Genomic DNA, 24,356 nt, shown 5'->3' with positions numbered 1-24,356 from the left:
TCTCTTGCCTGATTGCTCTGGCTAGGACTTCCAGTACTATGTTAAATAGGAGTGGTGACAGTGGGCATCCTAGTCTGGTTCCTGTTCTTAGAGGGATGGCTTTCAGTTTTTCACCATTGAGGATGATATTAGCTGTGGGTTTCTCATATATGGTCTTTATTATGTTGAGGTACTTTCCTTCTATACCCATTTTATTCAGAGATTTTATCATAAATGGATGCTGGATCTTGTCAAATGCTTTCTCTGCATCTATTGAGATGATCATGTGATTTTTATTCTTCATTTTATTAATGTGGTGTATTACGTTAATTGATTTGCGAATGTTAAACCATCCTTGCGTGCCTGGAATAAATCCCACTTGATCATGGTGTATAATCTTTTTAACGTATTGTTGTATGCGATTTGCTAGTATTTTGTTGAGGGTTTTTGCATCGATGTTCATCAGTGATATTGGCCTGTAATTTTCTTTTTTTGTGTTGTCCTTGTCTGGTTTTGGTATCAGGGTAATGTCAGCTTCATAGAATGAGTTAGGGAGCTTCCCCTGCTCCTCAATTTTTTGGAAGAGTTTGAGAAGGATAGGTATTAAGTCTTCTTTGAATGTTTGGTAGAATTCACCAGGGAAGCCATCTGGTCCTGGACTTTTATTTTTGGGGAGGTTTGTGATTACTGTTTCGATCTCCTCACTGGTGATTGGTCTATTCAAATTCTCTACTTCTTCTTGATCCAGTTTTGGAAGGTTGTATGATTCTAAGAATTTATCCATTTCTTCCAGATTGTCGAATTGGTTGGCATATAGCTTTTCATAGTATTCTCTTATAATCTTTTGTATTTCTGAGGTGTCTGTTGTAACCTCTCCTCTTTCATTTCTGATTTTACTTATTTGTGCCTTCTCTCTTTTTTTCTTGGTGAGTCTAGCTAAAGGTTTGTCAATTTTGTTGATCTTTTCAAAGAACCAGCTCTTGGTTTTATTAATTTTTTCTATTGTTTTTTTGGTCTCTATTTCATTTATTTCTGCTCTGATTTTTATTATTTCCCTTCTTCTACTGATTTGGGGCTTTGTTTGTTCTTCTTTTTCCACTTCCTTTAGGTACATTGTTAGATTGTTTATTTGAGATTTTTCTTGTTTGTTGAGATAGGCCTGTATTGCTATAAACTCCCCTCTTAGAACCGCTTTTGCTGTATCTCGTAAGTTCTGGCATGTCGTATTTTCATTTTCATTTGTCTCCAGGTATTTTTTGATTTCTTCGTTAACCCAGTGGTTGTTCAGTAGCATTTTGTTTAATCTCCACGTATTTGTGGCTTTTCTGATTTTCTTCCTATAGTTGATTTCTAGTTTCATACCGTTGTGGTCAGAAAAGATGCTTGGTATTATTTCAATCTTCTTAAATTTATGGAGACTTGTTTTGTGGCCTAATATGTGATCAGTCCTGGAGAATGTTCCATGTGCATTTGAAAAGAACGTGTATTCTTCGGTTTTTGGATGGAATGCTCTGTATATATCTACTAGGTCCGTCTGTTCTAGTGTGTCGTTTAAGGCCAATGTTTCCTTATTGATCTTCTGTTTGGAGGATCTATCCGTTGGTGTAAGTGGAGTGTTAAAGTCCCCTGCTATTATTGTGTTACTGTCTATTTCTGTTTTTATGTCTGTTAATAATTGCTCTATATATTTAGGTGCACCTACATTGGGTGCATAGATATTTACAAGTGTTATATCCTCTTGTTGGATTGTTCCCTTGATCATTATGTAATGCCCTTCTTTGTCTCTTTTTACAGTTTTTGTTTTAAAGTCTATTTTGTCTGATATGAGTACTGCTACCCCAGCTTTCTTTTCATTGCCATTTGCATGGAGTATCTTTTTCCATCCCTTCACTTTCAGTTTGTGAGTGTCTTTAGGTCTGAAGTGTGTTTCTTGTATGCAGCATATATATGGGTCTTGTTTGTAATCCAATCAGCCACCCTATGCCTTTTAATGGGAGCATTTAGTCCATTGACGTTTAAAGTAGCTATTGATAAGTATGTACTTACTGCCATTTTTCAACTTTTTTTTTTTCCTCAGTGTTTTAGTAGTCCTTCTCTGTTCCTTTCTTCTTCTATACAGAATTGATGGTCACTTTAGTTCGACCTCTGTCTGAAAGCTGTACTCTTTAACTCCCCTCCTCCCTCATGTTTTTGATATCGTATCTAACCTCTTTTTTGTGCATTTGTATCCATTACGTTCTTATCATGGAAATAGATAATTTTTCCTATTTGTGGTCTTCTCTTTTCCCCTTAAATCAGTCCCTTTAACATTTCTTGTAGCACTGGTTTCTTGGTGACAAACTCCTTTAATTTTTGCTTGTCTGGGAAATTTTTGATCTCTCCTTCCATTTTGAATGATAACCTTGCTGGGTACAGTATTCTTGGCTATAAGTTTTTTCCTTTTAGCACTTTAAATATATTGTGCCACTCTCTTCTAACCTGTAAGGTTTCTGCTGAGAAGTCAGCTGATAGCCTTATGGGGTTTTCTTTGTATGTAACTTGACATTCTCTTGCGGCTTTTAGGATTCTCTCTTTACCTTTAATTCTGCACATTTTGATTATGATGTGTCTTGGTGTGGGCCTCTTTGGGTTTATCTTGTTTGGGGCTCTCTGTGATTCCTGTACCTGGATGTTTGTTTCCTTCCTTAGGTTAGGGAAGTTTTCATCTATTATTTCTTGAAATAGATTCTCTGCCCCCTTGTCTCGCTCTACTCCTTCCGGGACACCTATAACACGGATGTTAGTGCACTTGATGTTGTCCCAGAGGTCCCTTAGACTGTCCTCACTCTTTTTAATTCTTTTCTCTTTTACCTGTTCAGCTTGGGTAATTTCTTCTAGTCTTTCATCCAGCTCACAGATCCGTTCTTCTGTTTCCTCTACTCTGCTTTTGAGTCCCTCTAATGAATTTTTCATTTCCAGTATTGTATTCTTCATTTCTGATTGGTTCTTTTTTATATCTTCCATTTCTTTGTTGACATTCTCACTGAGTTCATCTATTCTTCTCCCCAGATCAGTGAGCATCCTTAACACTCTTTGTTTGAACTCTCTGTCAGGTAGGTTGCTCATTTCTGTTTCACTTAGTTCCTTTTCTGGGGTTTTGTCCTGTTCCCTTACTTGGAATGTATTCTTTTGCCTCCTCATTTTGCCTCTTTCCCTGTGCTTGTGTCTATGTATTAGGTAGGTCAGCTACGTCTCCTGCTCTTGGATAGGTGACCTTATGTAAGTGATGCCTTAGGAGGCCTGCAGTGTGCTTCCCTCAGTTCTCAATGTTCCAGGGGTGACTCCTATGTGGGCTACGTGTGTCCTTCTGTTGTGGTCTGTTTGCTCTCCCTGTAGGCGCCCAGGGAGGCTGAGTTATGCTCCTGGCCAGCTGTTGTAATGCTCAGCTGCTTGTAGTTGTTGTGGGCCCTTCAGTCTCTTTATCACGTGTGGGGAGCCCCAGCACAGTTGGCTGCAAGTTCTAATACCACATTTGTGTTGCAGTATTTCTTTTAAGTGAGTAGGCCCCCAGCATGGCAGGTTGTTAGGCTCAGGGCCTTACAATTGCTGTAAGCCTCTAGCCTATTAGGTCTCTTGTCAGCTCTCTGAGGATTGCAGCTGGGTGGGGCTGGCCTCAGGCACAGGAGCACCCAATTGTTTCAGGCTTGGAAGGTGGGGCAAACCCCCCATGTGGGTCTTTGAGAAGCACAAGTCTTCTGCAGCTGACAAGCCCTGCTGCCCACAGGTCCACACACACAGTCAACACAGTCCTGCCCTGTGTGCACGCCCCGACCTCCCGAAGCAGACCCAGTCTCTCCACCGTGGGAGCCCCACACAGTCTGCCACCGCCCCACACTCTCCACCCACTCCTTGTGCACACCCTGCCCCGCTAAAGTCGGCTCAGTTGCCAGGCTGCAGAGAATCCAGTCACCAATCTATGCAGGCCCACAAGTTGCCTGAGGGCTTGTTGTTGGGTGGGGCCAGTCTCTAGGGTGGGCTGCCTGCCCTGGCTGAGCTGGATTAAATTGGTGCTCTAGCGGGTGGGGCAGACCTGGGCTAGCAGGCCTCAGGGAGAACTCCAATGGCATCTGTGTCAGCACGCCCACAGCAGGCCACAACAATGGCCGCCGCCAATGTCCCAGTCCCTGGAGAGGTCTCACCTCTCACCGAGATGCACTCAGGGCCTATTAGGTGAGTCTCTTTTCACCACAGCACTGTGCACCTTTCTTTCTGGTGATTTTAGGATGCTTTCTGAAATGGTTGAGTTTGCGTGCGGGCCCTTTAAGAGCCGGTTTTAGTTTCTTTGTGAACCGGGTTTTCTGGGAGTACTCCCCAGTGTTTTAGTAGCAGGCAAAGTCAGATATTATGCCGCTGGTCTCGATTGTGCTGGGTCCACAAAATGCCCACAGCAGGGACGCTCCCCGGCTCAGGGCCCCGCGCCTCCAGGGAGGGCTGCAGACCTGTGGGCTGCTCCCCGGTGGCCATGAGGCGCTGCGGCTTGTGAAGGTGGCATTTTTCCTCTCCAGAAGGGAGTCTCTGCCTCTTCCATCTCAATTAGGATTGTCCTTTGTTGCAGGAGTTCCTCTTACCCAGTTTTCCGTTCTGTCTCAGGGGTAATTTTTCCACAAGTAGTTGTAAATTGGCTGTGTCCACGGGAGGAGGTGAGTTTCGAGTCTGCTTATGCCGCCATCTTAAGTTCCAAATACCACCAGTTTTAAATGGCCCCAAAATGCAAATCTCTGCCATGTCTCTATTAAACTCTGACCTTAGCATAGGTCCTCAGGTCCCCTCCTGGCCAAACCACTAAAATTGTTTATTTTCGAAACCCCAGAAGTCTGGTTCTAGGCAGGTTCTCTGATTCATCTCAAGATTCACTGGGAGGTGTGAAGAGAAAAGCCTTTGTGTTAGACATAGGTGTTGTCACCATCTGACTCTAGTAGGGCTGTCTTTTGGGTCTCTCATGGACTGCCACCTGGCCAGGAGATCATTGGTGGAGAGTCCATAAATCTACATCTTGAGACTCATTGTTGAGTAACTAGACCCAGAAATGTGTTTGGAAAAGCCCTTAACCAGGTTATTCAGAAGTGGATGCCCATTTACCATTTTTAGGTCATTTTTTCTGCTTGTCAAACTTTGCTATCTAGCAGTAGCCACTTTTTCATGTCCAGAAATTTGTCAGTTAAGATCTGGATTGTGTGATAGACCAATTGATCTGACCTTGTGAGGAGGTTTAGTTGAAGTAGATGCTAGCAAGTGTGACATGTACGAGCCTAGTAATCTGAGTCTGGTTAACAATCTCATCATCCACTGTTCTCACTCCTCTTTGTTGAACTGAGGGATCATCAGGATGGCTCACCATGCACTTTGCAGATAGTTGTAGGTGTGGTCCAAACAGGTTTAGTTTTAAAGACAATTTTTTCAGAGAAGTTTTAGGATCACAGCAAAATTGAGAGGAATGTACAAAGATTTCCCATATACTTCCTGCCCCTACACATGCATAGTCTTCCCCATTATCAACATTACTCACTAGAGTGGTACATTTGTTATAATTGATGAATGTACAGTGACACATCATAATCACTCAAGTCCATAGTTTATATTAGAGTTCACCAGACAAGTTTTTCAGTGACAGAAGACTCATCACAAGTGGACCGCACCACTTAGAAACCAAATATTAGCCAGCTGAAGAAGAAAATCTCAGGTGTTCATATCCTTTTTTCTTCCTGACCCCCTTCACCATCCTCCTTGGACTAAGGAGTCACTGTGAGGGAACTCAGAATGAGAGGGTCTGTCATGACACACCCAACAAGGTACCACTGTCTCTCACTAAGTTTAACAATATTACCTCCTTTATGGAGGTAAGGAACTGCTCCAGTCTGTAAGGTCTCCTCAGATGTTGAGCAAAACAATCCTGAGGGCTCTACATTTTTTTCATTAAACATGAGTTTCAAAAACCCAGTGTGTCATAGCCTGTCTCTTGTGCTACAAACATGCTTAAAGCTAACAATTGTCATTCAGTAGAACTCAGCAAGAAGGGTCTACATGACTTTTTATGACCAACTACTTTATTTCTAATTTATCTTTCCTGTGTTTCATTTTGTAAAGATAACTATCTCTCTATTTTTCTTCTTATGTCCCCTTTTTTCTTTCCCCAAAGATAGCATACTAGATATTCTATCTTGCAGGGTTTTTTTTTCCCTCTTAACATTATCTCCTAGAAATGTCTCCAAGTCAATTTATCAGGCTTTTTTTCATTGCTTTTACATTAGTATGAAGAACAGTTTGTACCACAGTGCATACCATAGTTGGTATTACCATAATTTATAGTATGTGTCATAGTTGATTCAATCAATCTTCTATGCTTGTACATTTAGGTAGTGTTTAGTACTTTGCAATTAAAAATATGCTGTAATGAATAACATTGTGAATATGCATTTTAATTGATCAATTTTTAAGTTGTTTTTCTTTTAAATTGTGATATACAACACATGTTTGAAAGTTACCATCTGAACAATTTTTAAGTGTACAGTGCGGTAGTGTTAAGTATATTCACATCATTGTGCAACAGATCTCCAGAAGTATGTCATCCTGCAAGACTAAAACTCTATACCTATTAAACAGCTGCCTGGTTCCCCCTCCCCCCATCTCTGTCAACCACCATTCTACTTTCTATTTATATGAAATTTCTATATAATGTTCTCAAAGTTTATCCATGTAGCAGCATGTGACAAAATTTCTTGTCTTGTTAAGGCTGAGTAATATTCCATTATATGTATTTACTACATTGTTTTAATCTAATCATCTGTCTATGGACATGGGCTGCTTCCACCTCTTGGCTCTTGTGAATAATGTAACTGTGAAAATGGGTGTACAAATATCTCTTCTAGATCCTACTTTAAATTATTTTGGATATATATACCCAGAAGTGGGATTCCTAGGTCATATGGTAATTCTATTTTAATTTTTTGAGGAATTTTTTGCCATACTGTTTTCCTATTGGCTACACTATTTTACATTCCGACCACAAGCAGTGCCAAGGGTTCCAATTTCTCCACATCCTTGCCAACACTTGTTATTTTGTTTTTTTTAAATAGTAGCTATCATAATTGGTGTGAGATGATATCTCATTGTGGTTTTGATTTGCATTACCCTAATGATTAGTGATATTGAGCAACTTCTCATATGCTTGTTGGCCATTCGTATATATTCTTCGGACACATGTTATTCAAATCCATTGCCCGCTTTGTAGTTGAGTTATTTGTTTTCTTTTGTGGAGATGTAGGAGTTCTTTATATATTTTTGATATTATCCCCTCACCAGATATATGATTTGCAAACATTTTTCCCATTCCGTAGGTTGCCTTTTCACTCTGTTGATTGTGTTCTTTGACGCACATAAGTTTTTAAGTTTGATGTAGTCCTGTTTATCTGTTTTTGCTTTTGTTGTCTGTGCTTTAGGTTTCATATCCGTGAAATCCTTGCCAAATCCAATGTCATAAAGTTTTTCCATATATTATCTTCTAGGAATTTAATAGGTTTTGTCTTCAATCTATCTTGAATTAATTTTTGTGTATGGTGTAAGGTAAGCATCCAACTTCATTGTTTTGTATGTAGACATTAGTTTATTCAATTATTTCCTGGAGAGACTGTCCTTTCCCCCATTTAATGGTCTTGACACCCTTATTAAGGGTCACTGACCATGTAAATAGACCATAGGTCTATTTCTGGGCTCTCTATTCCATTGGTTTATATGTCTGTCTTTATGCCATTACCACACTATTTTGATTACTTTTCCTTTGTAATAAGTTTTGAAATTAGGAAATGTTAGACCTCTAACTTTGTTATTCTTTTTCAAGATCCTTTGACTATGTGAGATTTCTTGAGATACTGTAATTTTAGGATGGATTTTTCTATTTCTATTTCTGCAAAAAAAGCCACTTGGATTTTTACAGGGATTACAGTGAATCTGAAGATTTCTTTGGGTAGTACTGATGTCTTAACAATATTAAGTTTTCCAATCCATGAACATGGTATGTCTTTCCATTTATTTGTGTTTTCTTTAATTTCAGCAATGTTTTGTAGTTTTCAGTTTACACATCTTTTGTATCTTTGGTTAAATTTATTCCTATGTATTTCATTATTTTTCATGAAATTGTTTTCTTAGTTTCCTTTTTGTATTGTACACTGATGGTATATAGACATGTAACTGATTTTTGTATGTTGATTTTGTATCCTGAAACTTTGCTGAATTCATTTATTAATTTTAATAGGTCTTTTTTATGTGAATCTTTAGGATTTTCTACATATAAGATCATGTTATCTATGAATAGAGAGAATTTTACTTCTTTGTTTCCAATTTTGGTATCTGTTATCTCTTTTTCTGCCCAATTGTTATGATTAGAACTTCTAGTACTATGCTGAATAGAAGTGGCAAGAGTGGGCATCGTAGCTTGTTTCTGATCTCAGAAGAAAAGTTTTTACCATTGAGTATGGTGTTAGCTGTGGGCTTTGCATATATGGTATTTATTATATTGAGATATTTTCTTTTAGTCTTAGTTTATTGAGTCTTTTTTGGTTTTTGTTTTTTCGCTGAGGAAGATTCACCCTAAACTAACATCTGTTGCCAATCCTCCTGTTTTTTTGCTTGAGGAAGATTAGCCCTGAGCTAACATCCATGCTAATCTTCCTCCATTTTGTATGTGGGTCACCACCACAGCATCGTTGATGAGTGGTGTAGGTCCACCCCAGAATCTGAACCCACAAACCCGGGCCCTTGAAGTGGAGCATGCAGAATTCAACCACTACATAATGAGGTGGACCCCCTATTGAGTGTTTTTTTAAATCATGTATGGTTATTGAATTTTTTCAGATGCTTTTTCTGCATGAATTGAGATGGTCATGTGTTTTTTTTTTCCTTCATGCTGTTAATGTGGTGTCTCACATTAATTGATTTTCGTTTATCAAATCATCCTTGCATTCCAGGAATAAATCCTACTTGGTTGTGGTGTTTAATCATTTTAGTGAACTCTTGACTTCTGTTTGCTAGCATATTGTTGAGGAGGTTTGCATCTATATTCAATAGGGATACTTGCCTGCAGTTTTCTTTTCATGTAGCACCTTTGTCTGACTTTGGTATCAGGGTAATGCTGCCCTCATAGAATACATTTGGAAGTATTCTCTCCCATTCAACTTTTTGGATGAGTTTGAGGAGGATTGGTATTAATTTTTCTTTAAATGTTTGGTAGAATTCTTCAGTGAAGCTATTTGGTCTTGCACTTTTATCTGTTGGAAGGTTTTTATTACTGATTTAATCTCTTTGCTAGTTATTGTTCTTTCAGATTTCCTGTCTATTCATGATTCAGTTGGTAGGTTGTGTATTGCTAAGAATTCATCCATTTTTTCTAGGTAATCCAGTTAGTTGGCGCACAATTGTTCATAATGTTCTCTTATAATCCTTTTTATTCCTGTCATTGGCTGTAATACCCCTTTTTTCATTTTTTATTTAATTATATGAGTCTTTTTCCTTTTTTCTTAGCTAATTTAGCTAAATGTTTTCGATTTTGTTGATCATTTCAAAGGACTGACTCCTGGTTTCATTGATTTTCTTTATTTTTCTGTTTTCTATTTCATTTATCTCTGCTCTAATATTTATTATTTCCTTCTTTCTGCTAGCTTTGGGTAGTTTTTTCTTCTTTTTCTAGTTCCTTGAGGTGTAAACTTAGGTTGTTTATTTGGGATCTTTCTTCCTTTTTAATGTAAGTATTCACAGCTATGAATGTCCCTCTTAGCACTGCTTTCATTGCATTGCATAAGTTTTGGTATGTTGGTTTTCATTTTCATTTGTCTCAAGATATTTTCTAATGTCCATCATAATTTCTGTTTTGATCCATTGTTTTGTTTGAGAATGTATTTCTCAATTTCCTGTATATTTGTGAATTTTCCAGTGTTTCTGGTGCTATTGATTTCTAGTTTCTTTTCATTGTGATTAGAAAAGTTACTTTGCATGGTATCCATCTTTTAAATTTTATTAAGACTTATTCTGTGGCCAACATGTAGTCTACCCTGAAGAATGTTCCATGTGCACTTGAGAAAAATATGTATTCTGCTGTTGTTAAGTGGAGTTTTCTGTGTATATCTGTAATGTCCAATTGATCTACAGTGTTGTTCAAGTCCTCTGATTTCTTTATTGATCTTCTTTCTGGTTGTTCTTTTCATTATTGAAAGTAGGGTGTGGAAGTCGCCTACAATTGTTGCTTTATTCTCTATTTTTCCATTCAATTTGGTTAGTTTCCTTCATATATATTTAGGAGTTCTCATGTTTGGGGCATATTTATTTATGGTTGTTAAATATTCCTGGATAATTGACCTTTTTATTATTATATAATGTCTTACTTTGTCTCTTGTAACAGTTTTTGACTTAAAGTCTCTTTTGTCTGATATTAGTATGGCTACCTCTGCTCTCTTTTGGTTACCATTTGCATGAAATATCTGTTTCCATCCTTTCACTTTCAATCTATATGTGTCCTTAGATCTAAAGTGAGTTTCTTGTACACAGCATATAGGTGGGTCTTGTTTTTCATACATTCAGCTACTTTGTGTCTTTTTATTTGGAAGTTTAATCCATTTACATTGGTAAGTTGTGTGTTTCTAAGAATTCATACATTTCTACTAGGTTATTCAATTAGTTGGCATACAATTGGACAGGGAGGGACTGACTATTGCCATTTTGTTAATTGTTTTCTGTATATCTTGTATGTTTTTTCCTCCTCATTTTGTCTTACTCTCTTCCTTTGTCTTTCTTTGATTTTTTTTGTAGTGACACGCTTTGATTCCCTTCTCATTTTCTTTTGTGTATTTTATTAGTCTGCTCAGGATGCCATAACTGAACACCATAGACAGGGCCACTTAAAAACCAGAAATTTATTTCTTACAGTTCTGGAGGTAGGAAGTCAAAGATCAAGTTGCTGGTAAGGTAGATTTTATTCTGAGACCTCTTATCTTAGCTCATGGGTATCCACCATGTGCTGTGTGCCCACATAACCTCTTCTTTGTGCACGCATTGGGGAGAGAGAGAAAAGAGAAAGAGAGAGTGAGAGCAAGAGAGAGCTCTCTGGTGTCTGTTATTATTAGGACACTAATCCTATGAGATCAGGGTCCCACCCTTATGCTGTCATTTAACCTTAATTACTTCCTTGAGCCCTATATCCAAAACCATCACACTGGGGAGTTAGAGCTTCAACATGAATTTGGGGGGATACAAACATTCATTCCATAACATGTATATTCTATAAATGTTTTCTTTGTGGTTACCATGGAGATTACATTAAACTTCTTAAAGTTAGTAACAATTTATTTTAAACTGATAACAACTAACTTTAATCAAATACATACTTCAATCACAAAACTGTACTCCTTTAAAGATCTTCCCCCTCACTTTATTTATTGATGTCAAAAATTACATCTTTATATATTGTGTAACCATTAACATAGACTTATAGTTATTTTTATGCTTTTTTCCTCTAAATTCTATCTAAGAATTAAAAGTAAAGTTATGCATCAAAATTTCAAGAATACAGGTTTCTAAATTTGTCCATATATTTACCTTAATCAAAAACTTTGTATTATCACATAGCTTCATAAGGCTGTCTAATGTCCTTTCATTTAAACTTGAAAGATTTCCTTTAGCATTTCTGGTAGGATAGGTCTAGTGGTATGAACTCTCTCAACTTTTGTTTATCTAAGAAAGTCTTAATTTCTCCTTCATTTTTGAAGGACAGTTTTGCCGAATATATCATGCTTGGTTGACAGTTTGTTCTTTTGGCACTTTGAGTATATCATCCCACTGTCTTCTGGCCTGCAAGGTTTCTGCTGAGAAATTTGCTGATATAAAGCCTTTCTTGTATGTAACAAGTTGCTTTTTTCTTGCTGCTTTTAAAATTTTCTCTTTGTCTTTTAACAGTTTGGCTATAATATGTTTCATTGTTGGTCTGGTCTCTTTGGGTTTTTTCTAGTTGGAGTTCATTCAGCTTGTTGAATTAATACATTCATTTCTTTTTTTCAAATTTGGGAAGTTTTTGTCATTATTTCTTCAAATAATCTCTCTGCTCCCTTTTCTCTCTTCCTTTTTGGGACTTGCATAATGTGTATCTTAGTCCACTTGATAGTGCCCCAAAATCCTTTATGATCTCTTCACTTTTCTTAATTCTTTTTGCTCCTCAGACTCCATGATTTCAAATGACCTGTGTTCCAGTTTGCTGATTTTTTTCTGCCTGATCAAGTATTCTATTGAACCCCTCTACTGAATTTTTCAATTCAGTGATTGTATTGCTCCACTCCAGAATTTTGTCTTTTTTTAATATTTTTCATATCTTTGTTAATATTTTAGTTTTGTTCATGCATCATTTTCCTGATTTCATTTAGTTTATCTGTGTTCTCTTTCAGTTCATTGAAAACCTTTAAGACAGTAGTTAAAATTCTTTGTCAATTAATTCAAAGACCTGTGGTTTTTTAGGGTTGGTTTCTGGAGCTTTATTTTGTTCCTTTGATTGGGGCATGTTTCCCTGTTTATTTGTGTCCCTTGTCATCTTTTGTTGAGATCTAATTTGAAAGCACAGCCACCTCTCTCAGTCTTTACAAACTGGCTTTGTGCAGGGAAATACCTTGACTAATCAGCCTAGCATAGAGGTTCTGAGATGTCTCAAACCTTCTCTGGGGATGTGTCTTCTCTGGGCTTATGTGTTCTCTTTTATTCCAGTGTCTATGGCTGCTTTCAACTATCCTAATTTCCCTAAGAGGCTCTCCTCTGTTTCTTCTCAGGAACTTTTGGTTTTTGTTTCTATTGTATTCCTCTGCCTATAATCTCTTGCTCCTCCATAATTTGGAGAACTTCATACTCCCCGCAGCTCTAATGTGCCATAGCACTTGACTTCAGCAGCCTGCAACCTGGTATCCAACTATGCAGCTGTTCTCATCAGTTTTCTGAGTCAGGCAAGACAGAAAACAGTCATTCAGACAGCTCCCAGACATGCCAGAAAGTTGGATACAAGTTCCATTCCTTTCTTTTCATCCTGGGGGAGAAGCTGGAAATTGAGAAACTTCCTTGTGATTGTGGAACACTGCACCAGAGAGGTGGTGGGGCTAAGGTGAGCAAAATGCCATGACTTTTCCTACCTTTTTTGGTGCAGTTTTTTCTTGGTAAGTAATTCACTTGAGTGATGCAGCTTTTTAACTGGTTTCTAGAGTTCTCTTAAAGGTATTTTGGTCTGTATATTGTTGTTAACTCATTGCCTCCATGGGGGAATGAGGGCCTGGAGCTCCCTAGTCCTCCATCTTGCTGATGTCTTATCCTATGATTAATTTTAACTTAAGTATAAAAAGCATAGGAAAAATAGTAATATAAAGCACATTTGATGCCTAGGATTATTGATGAAATATTGAGACAGTTTCAACATGTACCCATTAAAATTCTTCTGTTTTCATATGAGATCTGGCATTATGGTAATTTGCTTATAACTTTATAAAAATGAGAAGAAATTCTGCTGTACACTTGTTACAAATTTGAAAATTAGGGGTTTCACAATAGATCTGCTTTTCTATTTATTCAACCAAATGCTTCTCTTTATGTAGCTCAGGATGAAGTGCCAGATGAAAATCTTATGCTTGAGCATAAAGACTCAATATCAAAAACAGAAATGAAAGTAAAGAATCGAAGAACATCCAAAGGGGAAAGACACATTAGTAAGTATCATCATTACAGATAACTTTAAATTATTTTAATTAAACTCAGTAAAAGATATTTTTTCTTTGGTTCATGAATATGTATTTCAGGTTATATTTATGAAACATTTATAGTTTCTTTGACCTTAGTCCTAAATACCCTAAGATAGTTAGAGAACAAAAGTCAAAGTGTTCATAATTTACATTGGTATTTCTGGTTGTAATATTATTTCACAGCCATAGGTCATACACTCAGACACCAAGGCCCGGTTATAGGCCAATAATCTTCTTGCAGAGGATGCATATCTTTCAGCAGACTCTGGCAGATTATAGGCCCAAAGCCCCAATAGATGTCTTTGACCTGTGTGGCCTTCTGCCACAAATCTAATTGGTGAACAGAGATGTTGCTGAGAACTGGAACTCAAACAGCAAATGGAGATCAGAGGGGCCTAGAGGAAGGGCAGCCTTGAGAGGCCCGCTTGAGGACCTCAAGTGCATTCTCGTGGCTGTGGCCTCACTGTAAGGAGTGGCTTTTGAGGTAACATAATAGATGGATGCCATCAAGAACCCCACGTGGGGAATATGAGAGTGCAAGCAGCCAAACAGTCCCACCAATAGCTGGGCCTCCTTTTCATTTTTTGAAGCAGAGTGGGCCAAAGCTTGGCAGTCTTCTCTGGAATGAGCTATTATGCCCCTTACAGATCACACCCAGGAATTTCAAGTAGGTACTGACTAACTGTGCCTTGTCTGCAATAATGGTCCAGCCATGTTGCGACATATGGGTCAATAGGATAGGATCTCTAGTTCTCGTTAAATGATGCCCTTGCCTGGGCCCACTTGGATGATATCATCAATAGAGTGGAAGGCTAGTGCTCGCTCAAGGTGCAGGCTGTTTCATTGATGACAGATAGTTGGAGAATTTATGTAGCCTTGTGGAAGGACATTAGTGATGCCTTGCAATCCATTCCACATATTGCAAACTGATCCTTGTCATTCGTGTGGGCGGAGATGATGCGTAGAGTATTGCATCGTCTATTACAGAATACCAAATTCCCTCAATATGGACAGTAGCTTCCATGATTGTCACAATATCAGTTACAACTAGTACCTTAGTACTGCGTCACCAAGCTGCCTGTAGTCACTGAAGTCTCTACACACGCAAAGATTTATGCCCAGGTCCATTGAGTTATTGAATGGAGAAATAGTCTCAGGAAGAATTTTCACTTCATTAAACTCATCAATATGGGCAGTTATTTCTTTTTCTTCCCTAGACAGTTGTTTTTGAGAAACAAGGCACTAGATGCTGGTAGTTGGGTAGTTTCACAGTCTTCCACCTGCCTTGCTAAAGTGGCAATTTCCATCAGGGTTTAGGGGTGAATGCGAGGAGGGGTTCATGTAGACAATATATCTATACCAATAGTATGTTCAGTAGTGGGGGCCGTAACAATGGAGTTTTGAAGTGACCTGAGTGGACACACCATTGTGGGGTGTGGATAAGGTTCCCATTGGTTGTGCTTTGGACCTCAAACCAAAGAGCATTATCAGTTTCCCTCTTATCCTGATGTCTGGGGTTGTGGAGATCACAGTCTTCTATGCACCAGTATCTCAAAGGCCCGGAAATGGAATTCTCCTGCACATCTCCATTGAACTCTGACTTTAGCATAAGTTCTTACATCCCCACTGGGTACATGGGGCCTGGCCTAACCCAAAGTCTTGTTTATTTTTGAGAGCCATACGGTCTTGGTAAAAGTTGGTAGAGCATCCTGATTCATGGCAAGGATCACTGGGAAAAGAAGAGGCATAGAACTTGTATTCATCATAGGACCCATCAACATATGTAGTGGCCTATTGGGCCTCCCTTAGCCCACTGCCTGACCATAAGGTCCTTGGTAAATAGCCAATCAATCTACTCATTTGAGATGCTGTGTTTGGGTAAACATATCCTTTGATCTCTCTTTGCCCAGATAGTCCAGGAGTGGTTACTAGATTACCATTTTTACATCACTCTCTCTTCTGGTCAATTATTGCTATCTTTAAACATGAAGACCAACTTTCTAAGTCTCTAAGTTCTCTTCAGGTCACAGGGCCAAGTGGTCCTCACGGTTCTGGATTCTTTTTCTTTAAATCATGAGTCTCAGTAAATCACTGCATCATAGGCTGAACATCAGTTTCAGAAACATTAGAACTAGCAATAGTCACTGGCGACTCAGCATGCTGGATCTCCAAAAACTTTTGGTTCCATGGCTCATGAGACTATAAGTAGTAGCCAAGGATTGCTTCCCCAGCTTTCTCAAAATCCTTCTGTTGGATGTTTAGTTTGACCCACCCACTGGGTGTGTTGGCCAGCAAAACAGGAACTAAATAGAAGGACCAATGTTTCCTCTGAGAAATTAAAAGATTATGTAGACAATAAAATAATACTCTCCTAAAGCATGCCACAAAGTCTGCTAGCACTTCCTGAGACACATTGGCCTGAATGGTCATGTGCCCTGTGGGACCCTTTGACTCTTGCAAATGACCCAGTAGTACCCCCCTTAGAAAGCCCTGGGGACTCATTAGTGCTCCTTCTAGTAAGGAATTGTGCTTCACTGACCACATTGCTCACTGCACTAACTTTCCAGGGAGAGAGCTACCAGTTTTTGAGTTGGTCAATTAAGATAGTAAGCCAAATTGAAAGTAAAATTAAGTATTTATTCACTTACTGTAAGAGTATAAGCAAGCGTCTAAATAGGAAAGGTCCCCAGCTACGCCAATGTTCCATTTTCTCCCATGGAACAGCTTTGGGTGAGGATCAGATGTGTCAGTGCTGATGGGTGAGGGGAGGGGGAAGATCATCTCACAACCAGAGGAGCCCCCTCAAAAAGGCTTTTGCTGTTATATAGACCTGGAGGTGAGGTGAGGTAGCAGTGGGAGGGCTAGGAGTATAAAAGTACTGAAAACTGAGTCAGAACTGATAAAAATGTCTACAAGGTCCAATGAAGCATGGTCTATGTACAGGCACATGAACAGTACAGTGTCTCAGCTGAATCCTCCCCACATAAGAATGCCTCAGAATTGAGGCACCTGGACTAAGAATGCAGATATTGCCAGCCAAGATGGGCCTTAGTCTATGACTGCAGCTACCTCCAATGTCTGCAGTGCACAGGCTGTGCATCAAGTCTCGTGTGAAGTCTGCAGATTTCCCCACGACAACTGCCAGATAAAACCTTTGTGATTGTCTAAGATTGGGCCTGAAGGATCACACATACCATTTTTGCCATTGTCAATGCCTCAGTGTAAACACATATACATATCCATGTACATGTACATATAATGCATTAGTACTTGCATTAGTGCTTTCTCATTTCCTTCAGTTAGGTTCATTTCTTTAGATTAGTTTCAGTTTTAGTTCCCATTCTTATCTTTTGTGATTTAACTTTTTATTGAGATATAATTGACATATAACATTATATTTGTTCCCAGTGTATGACATAATGATTTGGTATATGTATATATTGTGAAATGATCACCGCAGTAAGTCTAGTTAACATCCATCACCACATATAGTTACAGTTTTTTTCTTGTGCTATGGGCTTTTAAGATCTACTTTCTTAGCAACTTTCAGATATACAATACAGTACTATTAACTATAGTCACCATGCTGAAGATTACATTTCCAGGACTTATTTATTTTATAGCTGGAAATCTGTATGTTTTTTTTACCTTTTAAACACCTTCACCCATTTCTCCCATCCTCGACCCCTTGCGTCTGGCTATCACCCATCTTCTCTCTATCTATGAGTTTGTTTTTTTTTCTTTCTTTCTTTTTTTCTTTAGATTCCACATATAAATGAGCTCAGATGGTATTTGTCTTTCACTGTCTGACTTACTTCACTTAGCATAGTGCCCTCAAAATGCCTTCGTGTTGTCGCTAATGCAGGATTTCCTTCTTTTTTATAGCTGGATAATATTCCATTGTGTATATATACCACATTTTCTTTATTCATTTCTCTGTCGATGAACACTTAGGTTGTTTCCATGTCTTGGCTATCGTAAATAATGCTGCAGTGAACACGGGGGTTCAGATATCTTTTCAAGTTAGTGTCTTTATTTCCTTTGCAAAAATACCCAGAAGTGAAATTGCTGGATCTCGTGGTAGTTCTATTTTTAATTTTTTGAGGAACCTCCATACTATTTTCCTTAGTGGCTGAACAAATTTACATTCCCACCAAGAGTGCACAAGGGTTCCCTATTCTTCACATCCTCACCAATTTCTTGTCTTTTTTATAATAGCCATTCTAACAGGTGTGAGGTGATATGTCATTGCGGTTTTAATTTGCATTTTCTTGATGATTAATGATGTTGAGCACCTTTTCCTGTACCTGTTGGCCATTTGTATGTCTTCTATGAAAAAGTGTCCCTTCAGATCCTCTCCCCATCTCTTAATAGGATTGTTTGTTTTTTTGCTATTGAATTGTATGAGTTCTTTATATGTTTTGAATATTAACCCCTCATCAGATATATGATTTGCAAATATTTTCTCCCATTCTTTAGGTTGCCTTTTCATTTTGCTGATGGTTTCCCTTGCTGTACAGACGCTTTTTAGTTTGATGTAGTCCCACTTGTTTATTTTTGCTTTTGTTGCCTTTGCTTTTGGTGTCAAATCCAAAAAATCAGTGCCAAGACCTATATCAAAGAGCTTACCACCTTTGTTTTCTTCCAGGAGTTTTATGGTTCCTGGTCTTATGTTCAAGTCTTTGATCCATTTTGAGTTTATTTTTGTGTGTGGTATAGCATAGATGTCCAGTTTCATTCTTTTGCATGTGGCTGCTCAGTTTTCCTAGCACCATTTATTAAAGAGACTCTCCCTTCCCCATTGTATATTCTTGACTCCTTTGTTGCAAATCAATTGACTGTATATGTATGGGTTTATTTCTGGGCTCTCTATTCTGTTCCATTGATCTATGTGTCTTTTTTATACCAATACCATATTGTTTTGATTACTATAGCTTTGTAAGGTAATTTGAAATAGGAAATGTGATGCCTCCAGCTTTGTTCTTATTTCTTAAGATTGCTTTGGTTATTTGGGGGTCTTTTGTGGTTCCATACAAATTTTAGGATTGTTTGTTCTGTTTCTGTGAAAACAGAAATTGAAAATTTGATAAGGATTGCGTTGAAGCTGTAGATTGCTTTGGGTAGTAGGACATTTTAACAATGTTAATTCTTGCAATCCATGAGCGTGGAATATCTTTCCATTTATATGTCTTCTATTTCTTTCATCCATGTCTTACAGTTTTCAATGTACAAGTCTTTCACCTACTTAGTTAAATTTTTTATAGGTATTTTATTCTTTTTGATGCAATTGTAAGTGGGATTGTTTTCTTATTTTCTCTTTCTGATAGTTTGTTATTATTGTATAGAAACGTAATTGATTTTTGTATTTTGATTTTGTATCTTGCAACTTTACTGAATCATTTATTAGTTCTAACAGTTTTTGGTGGAGTCTCTAGGGTTTTCTATGTATAATACCACGTCATCTGCAAAAAGAGACAGTTTTACTTCTTCCTTTCCAATTTAGATGTCTTTTATTTCTTTTTCTTGCTTAATTGCTCGGGCTAAGACTTCCAATACTCTGTGGAATTAACATGGTGAGAGTGGGCAATCCTGATTTTAGAGGAAAAGCTTTCAGCTTTTCACCATTGAGTATGATGTTAGCTGTGGGCTTTTCATATATAGCCTTGATTATGTTGAGGTACTTTTCCTCTCTATCCACTTTGTTAAGAGTTTTTATCATGAATAGATGTTGAATTTTGTCAAATGCTTTTTCTGCATCTATTGAGATGATCATATGATTTTTATCCTTCATTTTTCTAGTGTGGTGTATCACATTGATTGATTTGCGGATGTTAAACCATCTTTGCATCCCTGGAATAAATCCCACTTGATCATGGTTTATGATCCTTTTAAAGTGTTATTAAATTTGGTGTCCTAATATTTTGTGGAAGACTTTTGCATCTATGTTCATCGTGGTTATTGGCCTACAATTTTCTTTTCTTTTAGTGTCCCTGTCTGATTTTGGTATCAGGGTAATGCTAGCCATGTGAAATGTGTTTAGAAGTGTTCCCTTCTCTTCTTTTTTTGAGAGTTTGAGAAGGCTTGGTATTAATTCTTCTTTAAATGTTTGGTAGAATTCACCAGTGAAGCCATCTGGTCCTGAACATTTGTTTGTTGAGAGGTTTTGATTACTGATTCAATTCTTACTAGTAATTGATCTGTTCATATTTCTGTTTCTTCATGATTCAGTCCTGTCAGGTTGTATGTTTCTAGGATTTTATTTACTTCTTCTAAGTTATCTTTTGATGTATAATTGTCCATAATAGTCTGTATTTAGTAGTATAAAGTAGTAGTAAATAGTAGATTCGTAGTAGTATATAGTAGATCCTTTGTATTCCTGTAGTATCAGTTGTAATGTCTCCTCTTTCATTTCTGATTTTATTTTTTGAGTCTTCTCTCTATTTTTCTTGGCAAATATAGCTAAAGGTTTGTTTATTTTGTTTATCATTTCAAAAAAACAGCTCTTAATTTCATTAATCTTTTCTATTATCTTTTTAGTCTCTATTTCATTTATTTCCACTCTAATCTTTATTATTTCCTTTCTTCTATTAACATTGGGCTTAGTTTATTCTTCCTTTTCTAAATCTTTGAGGTGTAAAATTATGTTGTTTATTTTAAAACTTTCTTGTTTCTTAATGTAGGCATGTATTGCTATGAACATTCCTCTTAGAACTGCTTTTGCTACGTATCATAAGTTTTAGTATGTTGTATTTCCATTTTCATTTGTCTCAGGGTATTTTTTGATTTCTCTTTTGATTTGTTCTTTGATCCTTTGGTTTTTTAGTAGCATATTGTTTAATCTCCACATATTTGTGAATGTTCCAGTTTTTTTCTTGTCATTGATTTCTAGTTTCATATCATTGTGGTTGGAAAAGATGCTTGACATAAATCCAGTCTTCTTAAATTTATTAACTTGTTTTGTGGGCTAACATATGGTCTATCCTGGAGAATGTTCCATGTGTGCTTCAGAAGAACATGTATTCTGTAACTTTTGGATGGAATATTCTGTATATGACTATTAAGTCCATCTGTTCTAATCCGTTGTTTAGGTTCAATTTTTCTTATTGATTGTCTGTCTGGATGATCTATTCATTGATGAAAGTGGGGTAGTAAAGTCCCTTATTATTAACGTATTAATGTATTGCTGTCTATTTCTTCCTTTAGGTTTGTTAATATTTGTTTCATATATTTAGGTGCTCTTCAGTTGGCTACATAAATATTTACAAATGTTGTATCCTCTTGTTGGATTGACCTCTTTCTCATTGTATAATGACCTTCTTTAGGCTTAAACTCTATTTTGTCTTATATAAGTATAGTTATCCCAGATTTCTTTTGGTTTCCATTTAACTTTATTTTTTTGAAATATGTGGAATCTGAACCCCTTTCCAAAAGCAAAAAATATCCAAAAAATTATATTTGGGAGAGTATCATTCCTTCTTGAGTCCTTCCCTTCCACTCCTCAGTCCTCCCCCTCATGGTTGGTAACCACCTACATTTTCTTCTGATATCTTCCCTATGATTCATTTTGTAAGGTAAATATCCTTTATTTTGTCTTTCTTTCTATATATTTTTCTTTATTTCCCATTCCTGCTGCCCAAAGGGTAACATACTATTTATCCCTTTTTAGGCTTTTTTTTTTTTCACCTAACATTATCTACTGGAAATCCTTCCATGTCAGTTTGTACAGATCTTTTTCATTCTTTTGCAGCTGTATGTACAACTGTTTATGCCACATTATTTACCATAATTTGTACTATCCCATAGTTGATAGTATTTACCTTAGTTTATTCAGCCAGTTTCCTATGCTTGAACGTTTAAGTAGGTTTTAATATTTTGCAGTTATGCAAAAAGGTATAATTGTAACCTTTTAAATATGTATTTTCATTGTTTTGTCTGTGAATTTGTATTAACCTCAAGTTAAATAAGTCAAGAAAACAAGAGACTAATATAAAGTATATTTAATTCCTAGAAATAGTTATGAAACAATGAGACAATTTCAACACAGACCCAATAAAAGTCTTCTCTCCATTTTCATGTAAGGTCTTTCATTTATGATAATTTATAAATAACTTTATAAAAATAGAGAGAATGCTGCTGTATGCTTGTTATAAATTTGAAATCTATGGGCCAGCCACAGTGGCGTAATGGTTAAGTTCAGTGCACTCCACTTTTGCAGCCTGGGTTCAGTTCCTGGGCATGGACCTACACTGCTCTGTTACTGCTAACATGCTGTGCTGGCAGCCCACATACTAAAAAACAGAGGAATATTGGCACCAATGTTAGCTCACAGCAAATAATCCTCAGGAAAAACAAAAACAAATTTGAAATCTAGAGATTTCACGATATATCTGTTTTTCTATTTAGTGAACAAACTACATCTGTTTATTTGGCTCATGGTAAAGTACCAAATGAAAATCTTATACCTAAGAATCAAAATCCAAATGCAAGTAAAGAAACAAAGAACTCTTCTAGGGGAAAGACTTACTACTAAGTATAACAGTTATAGATATATTTGAATTTTTAATTTTATTTTTAAAAAACAACTTTATTAAAGTTTGATTGAAATACAAATAGCTGTACATAATTACTGTGTACAACTTGATGAGTTTGTAGGTAAGTATACACTGTAAAACCATCACCACATTCAATGCCATAAACATCAGCTCCAAAAGATTCCTCCTACTCTCTCTATTTGTTTTTATTTTTATATCGATTTTTTTATAATCACAATACTTAACCAAACCAGCAAAATTTTAAGTTTATAATGCAGCATTCTTAACTATAGGTACAATGCTGTACAGTAGATCTCTGGGACTTATTCATCTTACATAACTGCAACTTTGTGCCCTTTGACTGGCACCTCCCCATTTCACCCTCCCTCAGCCCCTGGTAACAACCATTTTACTCTCTGCTTCTATGAGTTTGACTATTTTAGATTACTCATATAAGTGAGATCATATAGTATTTGTCTTTCTGTGTCTGGCTTATTTTATTTAGCATAATGTCCTCCAGGTCCATTCATGTTATTACAAATGACAGGATTTCCTTCTTTTAAAGACTGAATAATATTCCATTGTATGTAAATAACATATTCTCTTTATCCATTAGTCTGTTGAGGGACATTTAGGTTACTTCCATGTCTTGGTTATAAACATAATGCTGCAATAAACATAAGAATGCAAGTACCTCTTCAAGGTCCTGATTTCAATTTCTTTGGATATATATCCAGAAGTGGGATTGCTGGATAATATGGTAATTCTATTACTAATTTTTTGAGGATACTCCATACTCTTTTTCATAGCAGCTGCACCAATTTACTTTCCTACAGTGTACAAGAGTTCCCTTTTCACTACATCCTTGCCAACACTTATCTTTTGCTTTCTAACTTGTTATTATTAAAGCCATCCTAACAGGTGTGAGGTGATATCTCATTATAGTTTTGATTTGCATTCCTCTGATGATTAGTGGTGTTGAATATCTTTTCATCTACTTGTTGGCTATTTCCATGTCTTCTATGGAGAAATGTCTATTCATTTCCTTTGCCCATCTTTTAATAAGGTTATTTGTTTTCTCTTTTTTTGTTGTTGTTTTTTTTATTTTATTTATTTTTTTATTTTTATTTTTTTATAAGGAAGATTGGCCCTGAGCTAACATCTGTGCCAATTCTCCTCTTTTTGCTTGAGGAAGATTGTTGCTGAGCTAACATCTGTGCCCATCTTCCTCTACTTTATATTGGGACACCATCACAGCATGGCTTGATGAGTGGTACGTCAGCCTGTGCCCAGGATCTGAACCCACAATCCCTGGGCCGCCAAAGCAGAGCATGCAAACTTAACCACTATGCCACCAGGCCAGCCCCTATTGAGTTGTAGGAATTTGTTATATATTTTGGATATTAACCACCTATCAGGTATATGGTTTGAAAATGTTTTCTCCCATTCTGTAGGTTGTCTTTTCACTCTGTTGATTTCTCTTTTTTCTTTTTTGCCATGCAGAAGCTTTTTACTTCGATGAAATCCCAGTTGTCTATTCTTGCTTTTGTTGCCTGTGCTTTTGGTGCCATATCCAAGAAATTATTGCCAAGACCAATGACGAGAAGCTTTTTCACTATGTTTTATTCAAGAACTTTTAGTTTCAAATGTTACATTTAAGTCTTTAATCCATTTTGAGTTGATTTTTTTGTTTGGTGTAAAATAACAGTGTAACCTCATTCTTTTGCATGTGGTTGTCCAGTTTTCCCAGCACCATTTATTGAAGAGACTATCTTTTCCCCATTGTACGTTCTTGGCTTCTTTGTCAGAAATTAACTGACATTTATGCATGGGTTTATTTCTGGGTTCTTTATTCCATTCCATTGATTTATGTGTCTGTTTTTATGCCAATACCAAACTGTTTTGATTACTATAGCTTTGTAATATAGCTTGACATCAGGAAGTGTGATGCCTCCAGCTTTGTTCTTCTTTCTCAAGATTGCTTTGGCTATTTGGGGTCTTTTGTGATTCCATACAAATTTTAACATTGTTTGTTCTATTTCTGTGAAAAATGCCACAG

At 37.0% G+C, this 24,356-nt stretch overlaps 1 protein-coding gene across 1 annotated transcript in view; it reads left to right on the top strand.

Moving 5' to 3' along the window:
• The window catches only part of CCDC7 (coiled-coil domain containing 7), a 403,758-nt gene that overhangs the window by 251,070 nt on the left and 128,332 nt on the right, over positions 1 to 24,356 (top strand). The window contains 1 exon segment of the mRNA XM_087420895.1: positions 13,623 to 13,733. Coding sequence (XP_087277021.1) covers positions 13,623 to 13,733 — 111 coding nt within the window.

The sequence above is a fragment of the Ceratotherium simum genome, chromosome 32, assembly GCF_057802395.1.
Source record: "Ceratotherium simum simum isolate JZ-2026a chromosome 32, ASM5780239v1, whole genome shotgun sequence".
Lineage (NCBI taxonomy): Eukaryota > Metazoa > Chordata > Mammalia > Perissodactyla > Rhinocerotidae > Ceratotherium > Ceratotherium simum.
Note: the sequence above shows the minus strand (reverse complement) of the source record. Positions and strands in the feature narration are given on the sequence as shown.